The 19925-nt window shown below is 44.3% G+C and overlaps 1 protein-coding gene across 1 annotated transcript in view; it reads left to right on the top strand.

The window, feature by feature from the left end:
• robo2 (roundabout, axon guidance receptor, homolog 2 (Drosophila)) overlaps positions 1-19925 on the top strand; it is a 151271-nt gene that overhangs the window by 74780 nt on the left and 56566 nt on the right. Inside the window, exons 3-5 of the mRNA XM_041941398.1 lie at positions 17784-17941; positions 18080-18200; positions 18364-18506. Of these exons, the coding sequence (XP_041797332.1) occupies positions 17784-17941; positions 18080-18200; positions 18364-18506 (422 nt within the window). The remainder of the gene's footprint in view (positions 1-17783; positions 17942-18079; positions 18201-18363; positions 18507-19925) is intronic.

Raw genomic sequence — 19925 nt, 5'->3', positions numbered from 1 at the left:
TTAATCTCAAGACCACCCTCTCTCTTCTCAAGTTCGAGAATTACTCTAAAAGATTATCTTCAACCCACGTGTTAAACTTTTATTCCTGTAAACACTCTTTGAGAAACACTTCTTGTACTCATTCATGTCAGTGTGCAGAGAAGCGGGCAGGGGGTAGAAACAGCTGCAGACGCGCAGCATGTTGTGACTTTATGGTGATATTGCTCATGCTCTCCCTATAGCATCTCTTTGTCTGACAGCTAAGTGGACTGAGGTTACAGTCTCTTATTTTATCAGGCTTTTACCACTCCTCCGCTTCTCCCTCCGTCCCATTACAGGTCATCCTGCCGCATCTCCCGCCGCTACGCTTAAATGTTTAAAAGCCTTTTCCCCTTCAGCTTTACTGTTTGTTTACCTATTTGTTATGTTACCATGCCTCTCATTTATACGGTCTGTTGTAATATTATTCTATCTCTGCCTTTTCTCTTTTTACATCTGGCTTGTTACCATGTTTTTTGTGCGCTGATGAGAGTGAGTGCCTCGCCAGGTGCTTGGCCTGGCATTTATACGAGTCTGCCATTGATCCTAAAACTCGCACCAGACCAAATATTTCCACTGAGAAATGGAGAAAGCCACTTTTCCTTATATACTATACATCTGTTAATTTATACAGTTATTGCATTCTTCAGCTCCCATTCTCAGCCTACCCTGTGATCCTCTTGTTTATATAAGGTCTGGTTGTCCTTGTAGATTTAGCCACTTTAATTTGCGGTTGACCATAAATGCTGTCTTGATTCACGGCTGGTAATTTAGCGCATGGCCACGAGGGGAGTGGACAGGCCCTGGTTCCTGCTCATTAATAGCGGGGCTGCGACAGAGAGAGAGAGTGGAAAGTCTTCCAGGCTCCATTGATTCATTGTCTCCATGCTGCATACTGATGCAAGCAGCCCCAGTGCCCTAGTTCAACAACCTTAGTGGGCAGAGGGAGCGTGAGGAAGAGAGACAAAAACTGTCTTGGCCTGACACAGATTACTGTCTCCACTAAGCAGCCTCGCCCTTTCCCACTCCAGTTACACCACCACTCTCCAGAGAGCTGACTGCGCTGTGCAAGGTCCGTGTTTTGGTCTCTTAAGTTTTCACCAGCTGTCAGTGAGTCTTGGTCATCTCAGAGTTATGTGTTTTGACACACTGCTTGAGAACAAAGAGGTGTGTTTAGCAGGTGTCCCCACCGTGTAGCTTTTAATACCCCCAGTTTGTAATTTGTTGGTGGTACGTGTGTAGAGCGGGTCCTGATGAAGACTAATGGCTCATTAGCTTCCACTAAATCACAGTTGATGTTCAGTGAAAACAGTCATGACCCTTATGGCCCCTCCAGACACCCAGGGGCTGAGGCAACTGAACCCTAAAGGGTGAAAGGTCGACTAAAACGGTTAACAGAGCAAGAGTCACACCTGACCTGACCCCACTGCAACCTGAGATGCCACCGCTAATCTGTCACTTCAGACCCTCGCATTTTGACACAGTGTACACACATATATAGGAGGTTATGAGCACTGGAGGAGGCTGCAGTGACCCCGGAGATGCAGGGTGTGTTGTGACAAAGATAGAGACACCTCACTATAACTGTGGGGTGTGAAGGTTATCAGACCCTTTCAATGCTGTGGAAGCAACGCCATGACACATATGATGAGTCACATTAACTCTACAGATACTATAATTTAAGAACCCCCAACAAAAGTCAACAGTTTTATAGTAAGTATAATTTTTGGGATGATATTGTTGGTTTGCCTGGAACTTTGACCAGTAAGCACAACAACAGATACTTCAACAGATTAATTGGGGCAGAGAAACATATGCATATGTTTATTTTAGAGCCCCCCTTTCTTCTCCAACAAAGAGCCTAGTTCTGCCAGCCTTGACGCACCCCTGTGCTCCAGTATGGTGGCTATGTGTCTGGCTGGCCTATGTGTCAGGGCTGTTGAGGCCCTGTCTCCTCTCCAGGGAGTCTTCTTCCACTCGCTCACTTCATCCCCCTGCTGTTGCTGCCCTGTGGGACAGAGAGGCACACAGAGCCCAGATTGAGCCACTCTTCCTTGGCCCTGCTCCATTCCTCCAATGACGCTAATTACATCTCAAATTGTAATAGATGAGGCCTCGTTAGCAGCTCTCACTCCCTTGAAAGATTCACAAACATACATCAGAGGGGCCACTGATCGGTCTGAGCTCCCTCCTTCAAAGGCTGGACTTCACAGAGAGCTGGGGGCCCGATTCGCTAATTACTCCTGCAGTTCCACACTGCTGCCCTGCGCACCGCCTGTACCAAGCAGACAGCTTTTCTCGCATCACCAGCGCTACTCCCAGACAGGCCCACCCTCAAACTCAGGCCAAACTGCACAGGCGTGTTAAATCTATAATTCAATGATGAAATTAGCTCTATGTCTATTTTTGTCTCCCCGTAAACCAGCTGCCAATGCCATGACATTGCAGAAATCCCTTCTGTCATATTTACTGACAGTTTTAACCTCAATTTTTGAAACTCCTGCATGTAAGACAAAGAAATATGTCGTTATAGTTCCTGGAGAAAAAATGCTGACATCTCAGTATTAAGTATGTCATTAGTGCTCACCCTAACAAAATTAGCCTAATTAAGGCTAGAGTTCGTTATTAAATTATCTTACTACAAAGCATGTCATTTGCTGTGCTCAGTATTAGAAATGTAATTTTATTCTGCAGAGATCCACTTAATGGGATGAAAATAGATCTAAAGTTCCGACTGTGTTCACTCAAGTGTGTCATCGCTTTCTCTGGTGTGTGTGTGTGTGTGTGTGTGTGTGTGTGTGTGTGTGTGTGTGTTTATGTATATACATGCATGATCATGCATTTTTCCTGTTTTCTGAAAAAAAAAATTGATTGTATTTTTGTTTGTTTGTTTTGCATAATTTTCACCTTTACCTGTTGAAAGCTTCTGTGACAAAAGATGCATCACCCTGAGGAGAAGCTGCTCTTCTGGCTTGTTAAGTCTATATGCATGTAAGATACTGACTGGTATATACGTCTATCTGGATCTTTATCGGTTCAGAACTGTGGTTGGGCTCTCTTCATTGCTTAAGTGATTTAATTCCACAGAATCCCATTAAATTTCATTATCATTTGTGTTTTATTCACGCTGTTGTGAAGGATGGAGCCAACAAGAAGATTAGACGCTGCTCTAATTGTGGTGTGGTTTACAGTGGGCCTGTTTGCCTACATCGATCCGCTGTGAGAAATAATAATAAAATGGAAGCAAAGCAAAGCAGGGAAGGAAGAGGCGGCAAGCGAGCAGGCCTTGTTACTGAAGGAATGATGTATTGATCGCGTCTGACAGGGTGCTGTGGACCGATCAATCCTGATGGGCGAGAGGAGCCTGTTAGGAGATTCTCCTGGGTCGTCAGGGTCACTCAGACAACAGGCAATGAGAGAGAAATTAACTCATCAAGGAAAAAGGGCTTGATGGAAAGATGGATGGATGCATGAATAATCAAGAGAAAATAAACGTTCGGGTTGTGCAGAAAATAATGTTGCATAGTATCACAAGGTGAGGAGGTTCTTTATTTGTGTAGGAATGCATTACTGGGCTAAGACATGCATATAAACCTCCCACTCTTGACCTGTTCCATGCTGGTGTGTGAAAACAAACACTCATGCAAATGAGAAGAGCCATGCAGAATGTGGACACTTTGGCTTGCACAGGGCTTCTGTGGATGGTAAACAGCTGCCTGTTTTTTGACTCTGGTTTTACATAATCCAAAGTAAGGCAGCTCAACAGAAAGAAGAATGCATTCCATCAAAATTAAGATGAATTACTCAACAGTAAAGAACAACCCACTGTCGAAATGGTGAATAGTTTTAGATAATGAGGGGAAAATAAAGCAGAAAAGAGGAGTAATGATGGTAAAGATACGCTATCATCTGTCTCCGCTGTCCAGCATCCATCCAGGAAGCCTTCCTCCTTTCCCCTTGAGTACTCTATGCCTGGCCTTGCCCAAGCTAATTGATAGCCTGTACGCTAATTTAAGTCAGACATGAGTGGCTGCTATTAATGAAGGTTGAATTTGCTGGCCTGACAGTGAAGTGAGGGCTCACGGGAAAGTGATCTACAGCTTGAGGCACAGTCTAGGGGCAGATGCTGGAGTGGTGTAGAGTAGAGAAGCCATTACATTTCAAGAAGGCATTCACTGTGAACTCAGAATGAATCCATTTTCACAGTAAAATTACCTCTATAAATTGGTCTAGGACCCATTTTCGGCGTGTAGAGTAGAAACGCAAGCAAAGTTTCCCTCCTCAATTGCTTGGACAAAGCTCATAGAGGATAATTATGAGGTGGGCAGCAGGTGTCACTCTACAGTGGCAATCGTAAGATGTTGTTATGTTTGTGCTTTATCCACTAAGATCGATCGGTCCATCCACACTGGCAGGCCTTTTGCATTTAGCCGCCATAATTGCTGGCATTAATAGCACACATATTTACATCGTATTGTCAGCCATGAAGTGATTATGGTAATCACACAGATGAATTTGAAAAGGCAATTTTAAACTGCTGTGTTTTTCTCAAATGAGTTGATCGACTTCAATCATCCGAGTGCTCCGGGGAAGAGTGGCCATGAATTAGCTGTGTTAATGACAGGTTTTTAGCTGGGCACGGGGGTTTGCACTATAATGTGACAAAGCAAACACACATGTGTTATTTGTTTCAGCATGTTTGTCAGTAGCACTGCGCTGCTGGGTCATGTTGATGTAAAACATGCAACAATTACCTGGTGAGATCAGACTCCTGTGGAGAATGCTAAGTGCTGGTTGTCACTGTGGCACAGCGAGGTCAGGGGTCCCTTTCCTCGGCAAAGTGCTCGCATGTCACCTTTCTGCTATTTAAACAGAGGCTGTTTGCCCCCTCTCCTCTTATCTCCCTCCTTCCTTTCCCCTCCCATTTCTCCGCCCCTCCCCTCCTGCCCTCATATTTAATTCAGTAGTCTGTGGCGTAGGAGTACTGTGTGTGGGTTACTTCTCTAAGTCTGGACTGGAACAGGGACTGACCATTTTGGCCCCTTTCTTAATAGCAGCTCCAATAACAATGGCTCTCCCGTTGACCAAAAACCATCTTCAGTGGCTCATTAATGTAAGACACATCTTCGAAGTAGTAGACATTTTAAGCATCATTATGTGTTTTCTGAGTGCGTGCAGTAAAGGGGTGGGAGTGCAGAGGTCCATGCTGAAATTGCACGTAGAGGAAGCAGTCATGCATGAGTGGAGCTCCTCGCTCTTCATTTAAAGACCTCTTTTGGAGGAGGAGGATGCTTTCTTGTGGCTTGTTATGCTTCCCCCACATTCAGACATGCTGTATGAAAATACAGCTCTCCATCCCTGCTATCATGGATTCAGTTATTCAGTTATTCATGGCTTGAGGCTGAATAATGAAAGATGGTGAAAAAACACTTCACTCTGTTTCTCTCTCTGCCTCTCTCTTTCTCTGTCTCTTGACTGGATTGCTACTTAGTTTTTGACTCCTATTGAGCAGGGCCATCTCCACTATCAACAAAGTCAATAATATTGGGAAAAAAGTCACTAAAATGACCTCTGATATTCAATAATGCTAATGCAAATTGAAAATGATTAGCTAATCTATACTAATCAAATTGTCTAAATCACTGTCACACAAGTGCACAGCTATATACAGGACACACATGCACACAAGCGTTCTCTGTGTGCTTTCTCTATGCAGAATCTTATGTTTTTACACTATTTTCCAGCCATACAGTTTGGTGAGAGCCTCAGCAACTTGACAGTGATCTGTGCCATAAAAGAGCCCAGAGTGCTGCAGCACGTGAATACAGAAGTAGCTCTTTTTACAGTCGCGGTGGAGCAGAGGCTTGCATGCCATGGCGGCTGTGATTGCCACCACTCTTTTCTGCTCTTTTATGTGGTTGTGGGAGACGCAGGTGTTTGAAGACAGGGATAAGGCTGGTGTTGTGACGCTGTCAGCCACCGCTTCATTCTTCAGCTACAGTCATTTAAAGGCAAGAAATCCAGCTCTGAGACGTGCCGAGCAGACACAGGAAAACAGCCATAACCTTTGCGTAATTACAATTCATACAGAGTGAGATGCATTTTTTTGCATCACCTGAGATCTAAATGCATGATAACGTCTGTTGAAAGAAACACAACATTTAGTTCTTGATGTGTAGTGGGTTCTTGATTATTAGGGAAGGCTTTGCCCCTGTTTTCATATGTGGCGTCATGAATTAGCCCCTCCCGAAAGAGACACAGTGATTTTATTCTCTTGATTAAGCCTCTTATGGAGAACACATTAACCCAGAATGCGCAATCACAGTAATTTATGACCCCTTACTCCTTAATTCTCCCTGTGTACCTGCTTGGCTCTGTGTGTCCAGCAGGGGGCAGACCACCAGACATGCAAAACACAGTCTTGTGGAGGCTGTTATCAGTATGTGTAGCTCTAACTGAGAGAACTGATAAAACCACACACACTAATTGGGTTTTACAGCAGCCACAGTCTCACAATGCTCTTTCATTACCCAGGGGACAGTGCGTCTGGTTGTTTCTGTGTTCAGACATACAGGGGGTTTACAGAATCAGTGTGTGTGTGTGTGCGCATGTATGTGAGGGTCTGGATGTATCACAGATATGTGTGTCAACCACCCCCACTGATCTGAGAGCGCAGTGTCCGTGTGCAATCAGAAATTCCAGCGGAAGCAAGAGAAACGGCTCAAGTGGTGTCTGCAGCCACACTAAATGTCCAGCACAACCAGAAGTCCCTCCTAATGGCTCCCCAACGTCCTGCTTTCTGGGATTAGACATGACGATTTCAAATGTCATTGTATCACAGTGACCTTTCAAGGACCTGGAATTAATCAAAGAAAAAATGTGCCTTCTGCCTTAAATGGCACACATAGTCACCTTTGATCCACGCATTAGATTGAATTGTCTTCAGAAGTGAAGTGATGTTAGGACGGTTCAAAGGCTATGATTACTGTAAAAGGTCTGTTTCTTGAAATCAGTAGCATTTGTGGTTGTTGTTACCCTTTGGAGTCTTTCTGTTTTGAAGAATATACTGTGTATGATAACGTATATTAAGATCTTTAAATAAGGAGATGGAAGGAACACATGGGTAATGTGTAGGAATTTCCTTCAAAGAAAAGCTCCATTTAAACCCAAGTAAATATTCCTTCATCATCCATTTATTATTATAATCGTGTATATATGTTGAATTGTGCAGAATTGTGAAGAAAATGGCATTAACTAACATTACAGACTGTCGATATGGTGGCATATTGTAATATTACTGTGTTATTAATACATTTATATTTAAAGAGGGAAAAGAAAACAGTGGTAGATGTGTACATCTAAAACTGTGTCTGGTCTGGAACTGCTGCATCGAGAACTGCGGGGGCACTCCGCCTCTGTAGGTCGAAGATTGAGAAAGCTGAAAGCAGCAATACTAGAGCCCATCTGATCAGGCACATTTTGAATGGGCACTAGTTTCCTCAATTATAGATTCTCAATGATCACTTAATGTCCAAGATTTGTCTGCATCCCTATCATGGTAGAGTAGTAAAGCTTTGTTTCCTATTATCAGCGAACATCCTTTAATGCCCTTAATGTTCGCTGTGGAATCACACTTGAGAATAGTGCTTGATTTTATCTTCTAGTCATTACTATACATACACATAGCTTCAATATCAGACACTCACTCATGAGCATCATTCACAGCGGACATGTGCGCACACCACAGCCATGCCCTCTCCACCCTCCTCCCACCTTCTATCTTTAGCCCAGTAGTTGTAGCTCATTGAGTTATTAGCTAATTGCCAGGTGAAATCAGTATTGATTGTGTGTTGCTCGGCAGCTAGAGGTAATAGTGGTCTATAGCTGGTCGCAAACTGGATTCTGCTTCTGGGTGATATGAAAGCTGGCGACTGTAAAGATAAAGGACACAGCGTGGGTGGAAGTGGAAATGCTTGTCCTTGCACACACATAAATACACACACACACAGTGTCTTTTTAGCGTTGTGTCTTTGCTGCAGAATCTGTGCCCTGGAGAGCTGTGGGATCACTGTGCTGTGCTGCTGTTGAGCCACTGTCTTGTCCTTGCTATGTAGGTCATCGGTGCCCTCCAACGATATCTTATCCCATCTGCAGTGCAGTCAATACTGTTGACAGAACTCCAAATAGCTTCGGATTAGAAGTTGCCTCATTAACTTTGTTCCTTTGCCTACATGATTAACCTCACATCTCCAGCCTACAGAGATGTATTGGACAAGTTTGTAGTATCAACACAGTATGAAACAGTACTGTTTAATCTGCCTTTTTGATGTGGTGCCTGAGAAAATTTAAGGGGGCTGGGAATGGGATAAACCATGAGGAAAGGAATGGAGAGGTTTTTTAAAAAAAAGAAAAAGAGAGGGCTGAGGGGCATAACAGGAATGGTTTAGACACAGCGCTCTGCACTGATCCTGAGCATGGCAGCCAGTGGTGTGTTTCAGATTGTTTTCCATTTGCATGATAATATGAGCATGGATTGACTCACACACAGGCACACACTCACACATGCACACACACCGCAGGGTTATTACATGCAGACTGACGGTTCCAGCAGGCCAGATTACCTGAGTGAGTATCCTGGGTTTTTGCTCCATGCCCTGAAATGAATGAAATTCCCCCCGTTAGCACACAGGTTACATAAGCCTGGTGTACAGGTATATCCAGCCGCACTGAGGCAGTAAGCTGATTACAGATGGAACTAACACAATTTCTCCTCTGTAATGTAATTAACACGAATGGGATTGTGAAATAAGCAACTGGACTGTCATGCGGATTCTCTCAAGATGTAGAGCTCCACTACAGATTGACGCCGGAGAAGCTATAGCTTCAATAAATCATTTAAACGCTCCGCAGAGATAGTTAATGTCAGTGCATTTCAGCACACGTGCTGCACACATTGCATCGCATTTAAATGCACAAACGTGAATCAGCTATACAGTAAATCGTCTGTGTGTGTTTTTAAATCTGAGCAATGGACTGATGGAGTGTATATGAGCAAAACTCCTGCTATTTTAGTGCAGTATAGAGTGATCAGTTTGTTATTAGTGCTGCTGGTGCATTGCTGTGTCGTGTGCTGGCCAACTGCTTTCCAAACAAACTGGCAGACTCTGCAGCACTCGAAACTGTAATTTGCTTGTGTATGAGTGTGTGATACTTAGGTGAGCCTAATGTAGCAGTGATTTGCTGAGCAGGCAGCAGCACGACTACAATTTATTCCAAGTATTTAGATGTTATGTGCAGCGTTCAATCATGCTTCAGCAGATGCGCATAAAGTACAGCACATCTTCAGGATGATAGTGGCGCTGGTTGTACAGAGGGGAATTTTCAGATGCACATTCTGACTAAACGGTGAATTTCTTCTTTCCCCTCAATCATAAACAGCTCACATATACACACTGGAACATGGAGACGGAGAAAAAAAATCCCCATCCATGGGTGAGGCTGTTGTAAAGGTCATCTCCGTATCCAGTTTAATTTTTGCTCTTCCTCAAGAGTTAAGATCTATAAAGTGATCAATAAATCTCTTTAAATGTCTCTGCATGTAGGCTGCATGTGATTTAACACCCCACCACATCTGCTGCCTGCTTTCTGTTCACCACGCTGACAGATCTCAACCTTCATCTGCTCACAAATCTAACTGTATCAGCCCCCACCCAACCCACCCACCTAGAAAACAGCCAGACCTTTACATTTGATGGATATTAGAACTCAGTCCTCTGTGAGGTTCTGATCCAGATGATTCCTGGTGTGGAAAATGTGTCACCTGTGATCTACAGTGGAGAACAAAGTGTCCTTAGGTGTGGGATTCTTCCTTTCAGGCAGTATTGATTGAAGAAAAGATGATCTGAGGAGGCCATTAGGAGGATTGAGGAGGGGGGAACAGGCAAGGAGCGACTGTGATGAACACCTCTCTAATCATTATGCCACATACAGCACTGCCCACAGCATCAGCCACACACACACTCAGACAGCCGGACAGTAAAGTAGGATTTGTTCAGAATGTACAGCAGTTGTTTGAGATCAATTTTGTTCATTTAGATTTTGTGTCCATTTTCCACCGCCATGTTGTGGGCCCGGCTCTGCATCTGCACCAATACACACATGACTGCACACCACTGATGGGTGGGGCTCTGTCACAATGAGCACAAGGAGACACAGTAATGACAAACACACAAGCACACTGAATTTTTATGGTGTCTCCCAGTATCGTCTTGGTCCAGGCATGTAGATTGGCGTCTAGGGAGGGATGCTGAGTCCAGTAAACTGGGCTATCTACAGCTGTTGTAAACACCTCTTTTTTCTCCTCCTGCCTGTCCTGCAGGACGGTGTGGAGCACACTTGCACTTGGGGCTCATCAGACCAAGCTAGATAAAAGCTGCTCAACTCCAGCAGAGAGCTTAATTAAAACGAGCCTGCCATCACAGAGTGACACCTTTTACAAGCTCCTAACGGCTCTCTGCTCGCCGTTACTGCCAATCCAATTATAGACCAAAACAATAAAATAGATACGGAAGGAGCTGCAGCAAATAGGCTGGCATAAAGAAAAAGAGAGGGATGCTATTAAAGATTATACGAAGATTTGCACAGTGAACTGCAGAACAAGGCTGCAGGGGTTTCATTTTCACCAGAGATGCCAGTGTAAGTATGCCACACCGGATAAGCTACTCAGCTTCTGTCTGTGTGTGTGCGGTCTCTGAGGAAATATAGCCCTGTTCTCTCCGCCTGGACACAGTTCAGCAGCATCCTAGGGATTATCTTTCCCTGTGGAAGGTCACTACTTCAATGTCATTAGGCCAGCGCTCTCACAAATCTGCTGAAGACACACACACAAACAGCATTTTTTTTTTTGTGTGTCAGGCAACTTTCTATCCAAGTGCCTTCTAAAACTGCTCCTTTTTTTCAATGGAGTCACTCCTGTAAGATAAGATCAGATTTAACTTCATTAATCCCCTGCCGGGGAAATTAGAGTGTTACAGACAGCAGCAATAGTCGCAGAAATAATTAAGGAGATGTAGAAAAGAATGGAAAATACTTAATAAATGTCAACTATATATATGTACAATTTATACAATAGGACTATGAAAAATATATTGCCAATGGAAAATTTTGAAAAGTTGCACATGTAAGGTATAGATAAATTAAGTACAGTGTTTTGCACTATTGCACAGTAGATTAATATATATGTATCACAGAAAAAAGCAAATATAGAATTTAATATTGCACAAGAAAATTGCATGAATGTGATAGCAGGATGTTAAACATAAATCACACAGTTGTGCAAAAACAGCATGTATGTAGACACAGTGCTCCATTAAACAATGCTGGAGTTGAAAACTCTGAATGAAGGACCTGCGGTAGCTTTCCTTCTTAAAAGTGTAGTGCGACAGTGTGTCACAGCTGGACATGTGACATCTGTTACACTCCAACAGCTACATGAGAAAACTGTGGGGGTGATACACATATTAACTGTAACACTGCAGGAGAGACGGAGAGGAAGAAAAATAATGAGATATTAAGACATGGTTTGAGGTGGTGTAGGAGGAGAACAAGATGGCAGATGAAAGGTTGCTGTTTTTTTCTGTAGGTGTTGGGAAAGTCAAGTGAGTATGCCTTGAATTTGCCATTCAAAGACCTGTAGGTTCCCTTGGATATGACAAATATTAAGTCAGGGGCTTTATTATACTTCAGTTGTTTGGTAACTCATGAGTCACACAGTGCTGATTCAGGGGCAAAAAGGAAACCATGGCCAACTTGTTCTACAGAACTTTATTCTTGAGAAGAATCAATACCTCCAGTCGCAACACGTCTGTGAGAGAGCAGCTTTTCCAGCCGCCAAATGGAGTTTGTTTTCAAGATGTCCAGACGTTCGCAAAAACGGCATACGAACTCTCAACATGCCTACTCAGCCACTCTTTGTGTAGCTCTATTACACGCCTTATCATAAAACGCCATCAGCTTCCATACCATATTATCTATCATGTTTAGATAGGACTCGTGCAATTGGCGACTAAGAGGGAAGACATTAACAGGAGACATTTGCCTGTCTGCCTGAGTGCTCTACTTCCTCTCCCCTCCGTCTTCTCACTTTACTTCCTCTCCGCTCTTCCTTTACCCGATGCAGGAGCAGACCCACCTGCTCCATCATGATGCCTCACTACCTCTGTCTGTGCTGTCTCTGTGCCGGAATTGGCAGGAAATCAATCCCGCTCTCATCTACGACCCCCCTCCCCTGCTCCTCCCTCCCCTTCTTCTCCTTCCCTCGCGTCTTACTCCCCCTCCCGGCTGTAAAGTGTCCATTCTGGACTGAGCACAAGCATCAGCACAACATCATGCCTTATCAGAGCAGGCACAAAGACCCATGGGCACATTGTTCGTCAGTATCAGCCAGCTCCAGTTTCAGCACACTCCCTGCATCTGCCAAGCCCCCAAAACACATGCATGGCCATAAACAAGACAACAGAAGGAAAACTGGAGTGGCTACCAGATTCATTTTGGGGCAAAATGCATCTTAAATTGTGGGGCCTGTTAATTACAGAGCCCTATGAGAATAGAAAAAGATAGAAAGGAGGATACAACACATCGTTATTTATTATGCAAATGTATTCCATTTTAGACACAATTAAGTGATTAGAAAGCTGTCGCTCTCTGCTCTCTTTCTTCTCCTTGTCCTTACTTGTCTTTTTCTTTGCTTTTCAGCATATTACTGTAATGAAGCCATTACTTCTTCAAGTGAATTTTAATGAGTTTTTAACTAACATTTTAATGAGCTATACATTACCATAAAGCATGGATTAGGCTAAATTGAATTGTGTCCGTGTGTGTGTGTGTGAGAATGTGTATGTATGTGTGTGTTGCTATTGTCAAAGGGTGTAAAGGAAAGAGGTTCATTAAGAGTTAATTATATTGTTTCTCAGGAGCAGCGCTGCACATTTTTCCAGGATCGGCCAGCAGAATCACCCACTACTGCGGACTCACTGTCATTACTGTGCTGCCCAGGGGCTTGTTAGGCTAAATTAGGGGTGCTGTTTGAAAAATGAGCTTTGAACGGGGCTGCTGTTTAAATAAGGATGTTTGTTTAGGGTTATCTACTGAATCAGAAAGAAGCACAGTATGCGGTATGAGTTTGATGGAATGTGCTCCATTCATTTACAGTCAGCCCCATCTATTCAGCACCTTTGTACTCCTCTCTGCATTTTGACCTTGATCAGGTATCCTCTCGTCATCCCCTGTTGTGCTGTGTTATGTCTTGCCTCTTTTCTCTCAGCTGTCTCACTAGAGCACATATGCCCCGTTTCTTTTATTCCATCCAGGCTGTATTAAAGATGCACATTTCATATGATATCACCACCAGTGATTTCCCCCAACTATGGTATCACTGCCGGCCATATGATTCTCTTCACCTTCACTCTTTTCCATATTTCCTGCATCTTATCTGTGAAAGTGACAGTGTTATTTACAATCCCTTAGCTCGGGATTTGCAGATAGGGAGAATGGTGGCCCAGATCATATCGGGCTTGGCCATGGTCTGTGGAGAATGATCAGTTGTGCATGCATATGGCTTCATCTGCAAAACCTCATCTGCAGTCAGTGCAGAGAAAGGCCTGACAACCCAGAGAAAGTGAAAGGAGGGGGCAGAACGCAACGCATGGGACAACGCTGTGGGATTGGAAGAAATTGATGAACTGAGAAGGGGGAAGAAAAAGAAAGACAGAGAATGACCCCCGATGGTGATAGGAGAGAATGAGACAGACAGAGAGATGGTGATGAGTTGGCCTAATGATGAGAGCCTCCTCTCAGTTCTCACAGGAGGTACAGCCTTGGGCACCGCCAGCCGGCCATATTTTTGCAGCTGTTTCTCTGGTATGACGTGCCACCCCTCAGCGGAGGAATATAGGGGATACGTGTGAACCTGCTGCTTGCCTGCCTGCTGAGGGGGTAATTTCTGCATCTGGATGGGGGGCAAAGGTTAGCTTTGGCCGGTGGGAGAGCAAATGAGCGAGTCTGAGCTGGAGAAAAAGCTTGCATCCAGACAAATGGAGCACATCTCCTTTCACGGTGGAGTATTATATAGTGTGGCATTATCCTTCTCCTGCCTTCAGCATCAACAGTAATACAAAACATCAATGACAGCACATAGAGTGCGTTTGGTGTGTTTTGTCAAGTGACATATATATTGTCTCTCTTCTCTAAGGGTGGAATTGAAAATGGCGGTATTGTAATAGCACTCTGCCGGATGAAGCGCAAAAAGCACTCAAATAAAATGATATTATAGCTTGGAGCTACCTCTCTACAGCTCTCCCAGTTTGTGTGTGTGTGCATGGTTTATTTTCTAATCAGAGTGTGGGTAGAAGGTGGTGGGTCTGGGTGTTGGGGTATGGCCCCGGGCTTCTAGCTGTTGTAATCTCTCTCTGTGTTTCTTAGCCCCTGACCCAGGAGAATATCTATGAAAGCACAGAGGGTCTTTTTCTCCAGTAAATAGGGAGGGAAAAGTAATAACAACCACACAAACATACACAAACATTCGCATTTGCAGTATTGAAAAAAGATACCAAGCCCTGCAGCTTGTTCGAGATGTTTCACAGTTTGTCAGGTTTGTGTATATGTTTTTGTGTGTGTGTGTTGAACGTCTATCAAAGTGATGTGAACGGAGGGGGAGAATTTGGTTTCAGACATCAGTCTGCAGTGTTGTGGCAGAGAGAGCAACCTTTGTGAACCAAAGCTAGGTGCGCTCCCGTAGGTGAATGCATTTGTCAGCACTTATCTCAGTATGCAGGCTGGACGCTTCAGTCAAGGCTCCCCACTAATCTTACCGACAAGCGGCGTCACCCTCCAGTGAGTAATATCTTGGGTGGGAGAAGAAGGTGCACCGTACGAAATATCTCCCCTCACCCTGTCCTTGCCCTGCCACCTCTGTGCTATGATGCCGGGTGTTTGTACTGTCATGTATCTGCGTTGGAATGATTTTTTTGTGTGAGTCTATCTTCGCTAAAGACACTCAAACACAAACAGGTAGACCTCCATAATGGTTGCTGGCATGGGCCTCCCCTACCAATGTAGGACAATCTGGTTTACAAAGTAACTGTGTGGGTGTCTCCTTTGTGTTTTGTTTTGGCAGAGACCTCCACTCTCAACCCCTTGGCTATTTCACAGCGCAAGTTGTAACCTGACTCCCTCCCCTTTAAGTCTGAGGTGTTGAAACGGTGCCAGCTGAAAGAGCTGCAAATTTGCCATGCTTTGCCCCCCGCCTGATGCTCCTTCATTCAAATCAGCCCACTCTTCTGATATTTGGGAAATAAATAAATAAATTTAAAAAGACAGATTAATATTATTCAGATACGGGTTCTTTTTAGCCTGCAGCCAGATTGACAGATGTAGCACTTGCCAACTGAGGGGTGTAAATGTAAAAATATATAAATATTAAAAAGCAAGTAAGCAAGAAGGCAGAGTTTGGGGCCTGCTGGAACTCCATGGGAGGTGTTTTCAGTGGAAGAAGAGCTGAGTGTTTCAGGGGGATAGAAAGGCAATTACCTTACGTCTGTTGGCTGATTCGGGCCTGAATGCCTACAGGGCCTCAGAGTTGGAGTCGGAGTTCACTTTCTGAACTCATGTTATGATCCTCAACATGGCATACTTCAGCATACTTCATGCTCGTACTGTAACGAAGCAAAGCAAACGTTACACTGAGATGATGAACATTTGAGCCATGTGCATGATGTTGACCTCGATGACTGTGGCCCTGTAGTTAGGATTAGATAGTTTACTAAAGCATATTTGGATTGGATCTCCCCTCATTTACTTACTAAATGTATCTGTTCAGAGTGTTGTCTTGGTATTAACAAGGCCTGAACCAACACACAGAGCATAATCCCTTCACCAGTGTCAGCTGTTTGTTTGCTTGTAGCTCTTTGTCACCAGGTGTTTATTCTGTCCTCAACAAGTGTGTGTATATTGTATTTTATTTGGCGGAGTTTGCAGATGCTCTGTTTTTATCTTTCTGGTTTTTACATTTGGTGCATTTATTTGGATCGCAGGGTCGGGATGCATTTACTGTGACGCACTGTGCAGTTTTAGATTAGATTAGACAGCGCGGCACAAGCGCCGTAATGATGCACCTAATGTGTGTTTCTTTTGTCACTGTTCTGTTTCAAAGGAAATTGATTCTGACAACGTCCCATGGGTGCTAGCGATGAATGGAAAGGAGCAATTAATTCCAATGTGATCTTGAAAACAACAGGCAGTGTATGGTCCAAACCAGGCTATGATTTTAAACAGCAGGACTTCTGTTTGTAATGCAAATACAGAGAGCCCAGTGGTGGTGGCTGTTATGCTCACCCAGGCCAGGGGGTCGGCAACTCTGGAGCTGGCTAATTACCTTAGCGCTTTAGATTAGCGGGCAGCCCTGCATGAGAGAGAGAAAACCTCTACCTCTACCTCTTCTGTATTCTCTCCTGTTTACCCCTGAGTAAAGGTTTCATTTGAATTCATGTCACACAAAGTCCCACTCTGTACCCCTGTGCATCCCCAGGATAATTGGGTTGAAAGCTTCCTCTCTTCCTCCGCTCTGCTTTCCCTTGGTCTAAATAAATAAATAAGAAGACAATGGCTGCACTGCTTTCTGTAGAGAGAGTAAGAAGAGTGAATGAAGAGATGAGAGAAGCCTGGAGCGCAGGGACCAGTTATCCCCTCTTATAATCCCGGCCCTCCCTGCCGTGGTCCCCAGTGCCATGTGGAATTTACATAAGGACCTGTGGTGCTGCCCTTAATTTAGCCCTCCTCAAGCATCTTCAAACATCCTCCAACAAGCTGAGCCTTTTTATTCTTCAGAGGAATCATGTGTCCCTCGCTGGATGGACACTGCTGAAGCTGAAATTCCGAAAGTGCTGCTGCACAGATAAGAACTATTGTAGATCAAATGAAGAAAGATCTGTTTGAGTACACACAGCAGGAGAGAGCCAGAGCGACCAGTTTGTACCTTTGAACCCTTCAAAAAAAAAAAAAGAAAAAAAAACACATTTGGTATTATGAATGTTCACTCATTGGTGTGGAAGTGGTATCCTGCTCTGAATACACAATTGACTGGTGCTTTAATTTCTTACAATTAATTTAGTATGTTTGTGCTTTCACGTTTGTATTTGTGTGCTCGTGTGCTCGTGTGTGTGTGTGTGTGTGTGTGTGTGTGACAGCAGCTCTCCATGTTTAATAATGAGCTTGTGTTGTGTGTTTCACTGAACATTATGCAGGGTGAGAGGCTATCTCTGTGATGAAAGGCCTACCTGAGGGTGATTAGATACAAGGCCACAGTTGTTCATCAGACCACCCACTGTTTTTTTTTGTGTGCGAATGTGTGTTAGTACGTATCTGGTTGTGTGTTTGCGCGTGTGTGTGTGTGTACATGCCAGGAAAAGTGAAGCAGTGTTGCACCCCTGTGAGCTCTCACATGTGAATGACACCAGGCTTCAGGGCATTGTGTCTCTGTTTGTTCTACTACCTCCACAGGGACCTACATTAGCTCCAATTAGCTTTCACTTGTGCTTGCCTTGTCAGATGAAGCTGCACATCCCATTTAAAAAGCCACAGTAAAAGCTGTATGTGTTGTGCACACACCTCAGTACATAAAAAGGATGGTGAACTTTGACATTTAGGAGTTTAAATAGTATGCTACACAGCTGCGCTCTTTCTTAACAGTCGCCTCCTTTTCCCCCCCACAGTGCTGCGAGATGATTTCAGACAAAACCCTACAGACGTGGTGGTGGCAGCAGGAGAGCCAGCAATCCTTGAGTGTGTTCCCCCCAGAGGCCATCCTGAACCCACCATCTACTGGAAGAAAGACAAAGTGCGAATTGATGACAAGGATGACAGGATCACTGTAAGTGCCGCTACCATCTAATTCAACACCTGGACCGAAGAGGAAAAACTACTGTCACTGACTCTTGTAAACACATAGGAAAAAACCTAATGAGGGATTCTTGCTGATATTCATTATTGTTATTGTTTTTTCCTTCAGATTCGAGGGGGGAAACTAATGATCTCCAACACAAGAAAGAGTGACGCTGGCATGTACATCTGTGTGGGCACCAACATGGTCGGCGAGAGGGACAGCGAGACAGCACAAGTCACAGTGTTTGGTAAGCTCTGAGAATGACTCAGGTAAACTGAAGTTTTAAGAGAGGAACCTGCGAGTAGTCAGAGGGGATCATTCTGTAAGAAGAGGCCAATGTGCACCTGCACTGTATGTAGACCATTACATTATAAAAAGATCTATTTCTATCCTCTGTGCCCATCCTGCAGAGCGACCAACCTTCCTCCGGAGGCCCATCAACCAGGTGGTCCTGGAGGAGGAGATGGTGGAGTTCCGCTGCCAGGTACAAGGAGACCCTCAGCCAAATGTACGCTGGAGGAAAGATGACATCGATGTTCCTCGTGGGAGGTATGTGCATCTACAAGAATATTCCCAGAACAGTTCACCCTTCCTGTCTTTATGAGCAACCAGATTTGAGTATATGTGTGTGTTTTGCACACCGGTATGTATGTGTGTAGCACTAATGTGACAGGCTGCACCTAATGCAAGGGAGCTGTGGAAGCCTTGATGTCAGTCTGAGTGACTGTTTCAAACTAATGATAAATCACACTGCAAGCTCTCACCTGGCCTGGCTGCCAGGGGGCATTAAACAGCCCTGTTAGGCTGTGCACAATACACATTACACATTCAAGATAAAATGACTCCACCCTTAAATGCCCCAGAAGACAGCTCCCACAGCTATAGCGGGGGTTAGACGGTGTCTTGTGTCAAGGAATGGGCTGCATGAAGATAAACAGATATTGAGCTAGACAATTAAAACTGAGTGACAGGTAAGTGGGCAGGGAGGCTGAAAGGTAGACATCGAGACAAGCAGGGAAAAATCTGGCACATTGGAAAGCAGACAGGTAGAGAGAGACAGACAGACTGAATGACAGGAGATAGGAAGAGACAGAGTATAGCAGCTGACATGGCACTCAAGTGTCTGTGTACAGGTGCAGCTGTTCAGGTGAAATCTGGGCACCTCAGAAACCTGGAAGATAATCGCTCCCTCCCTTACACATTTAACCCCCATTCAGCCTGCGTCCCCCTGCTGACACTTGCATTCACTCACAGTTGCAGAAACATAGACAGACGAAGGAATAAAAGTCTGTAATTTACTGAGACACGCTAGCGCCGCTGCCAGATTTAGTCTGTTTCACCTCCTGTAAAAAGCCACTGATGATGTGGTGATACCGTTCATGTTGTGTCCTGTGTGTTGGCCCTGTTGCTTCACTGTGACTCACTGGACTCAACAGCAGTGTCATGGCCAGGAGTGGACTTCAAAGAGACCAGCGCTCTGTCCCCAGCCAGCAAGTCAGTCGCAAACTGCTTGGATCACCTCATAAAACATACACTCAGTAGACCTGACATCTCTCAAGGCTAGCTGCAGAGCCGAGCGTGGGCGGGTTGTTTGTGTCTGATAAGGATTTGGTTCACTGGGCAGTGGGACACGAGCGCTGTGCCAAAGCAAACACATAAAAGTACTTCACTCATGTCTTTGATAGGGAGTTGGCTCTGGAAATGAGTTCATTTTGTACACTAATTAAGAGATTTATGATGGAGTAGGATGAGTGTCATGTGCCTGTGTCCTTGCTAAACTGTACCATCCCTTTGAAGTTTGGCCTTATTTGGATATGGGAAAAGAACTGAACACATGAAAAAGACACTGCCAAAATAAATAAGCAATAAATATTGCAGTGTTTCTAATTACACTGCGAGAGCTTTTGTTTTCTCCGCTATATTTAATTCTCCAGTTTAGCTTTGAAGCAGAAAGCAAGCATGAAGACTGAGA

The sequence above is a fragment of the Chelmon rostratus genome, chromosome 7, assembly GCF_017976325.1.
Source record: "Chelmon rostratus isolate fCheRos1 chromosome 7, fCheRos1.pri, whole genome shotgun sequence".
In the NCBI taxonomy this organism is placed as follows: Eukaryota; Metazoa; Chordata; class Actinopteri; order Chaetodontiformes; family Chaetodontidae; genus Chelmon; species Chelmon rostratus.
The sequence above is the reverse complement of the archived record's forward strand: the minus strand, read 5'-3'. Positions and strand labels throughout refer to the sequence as shown.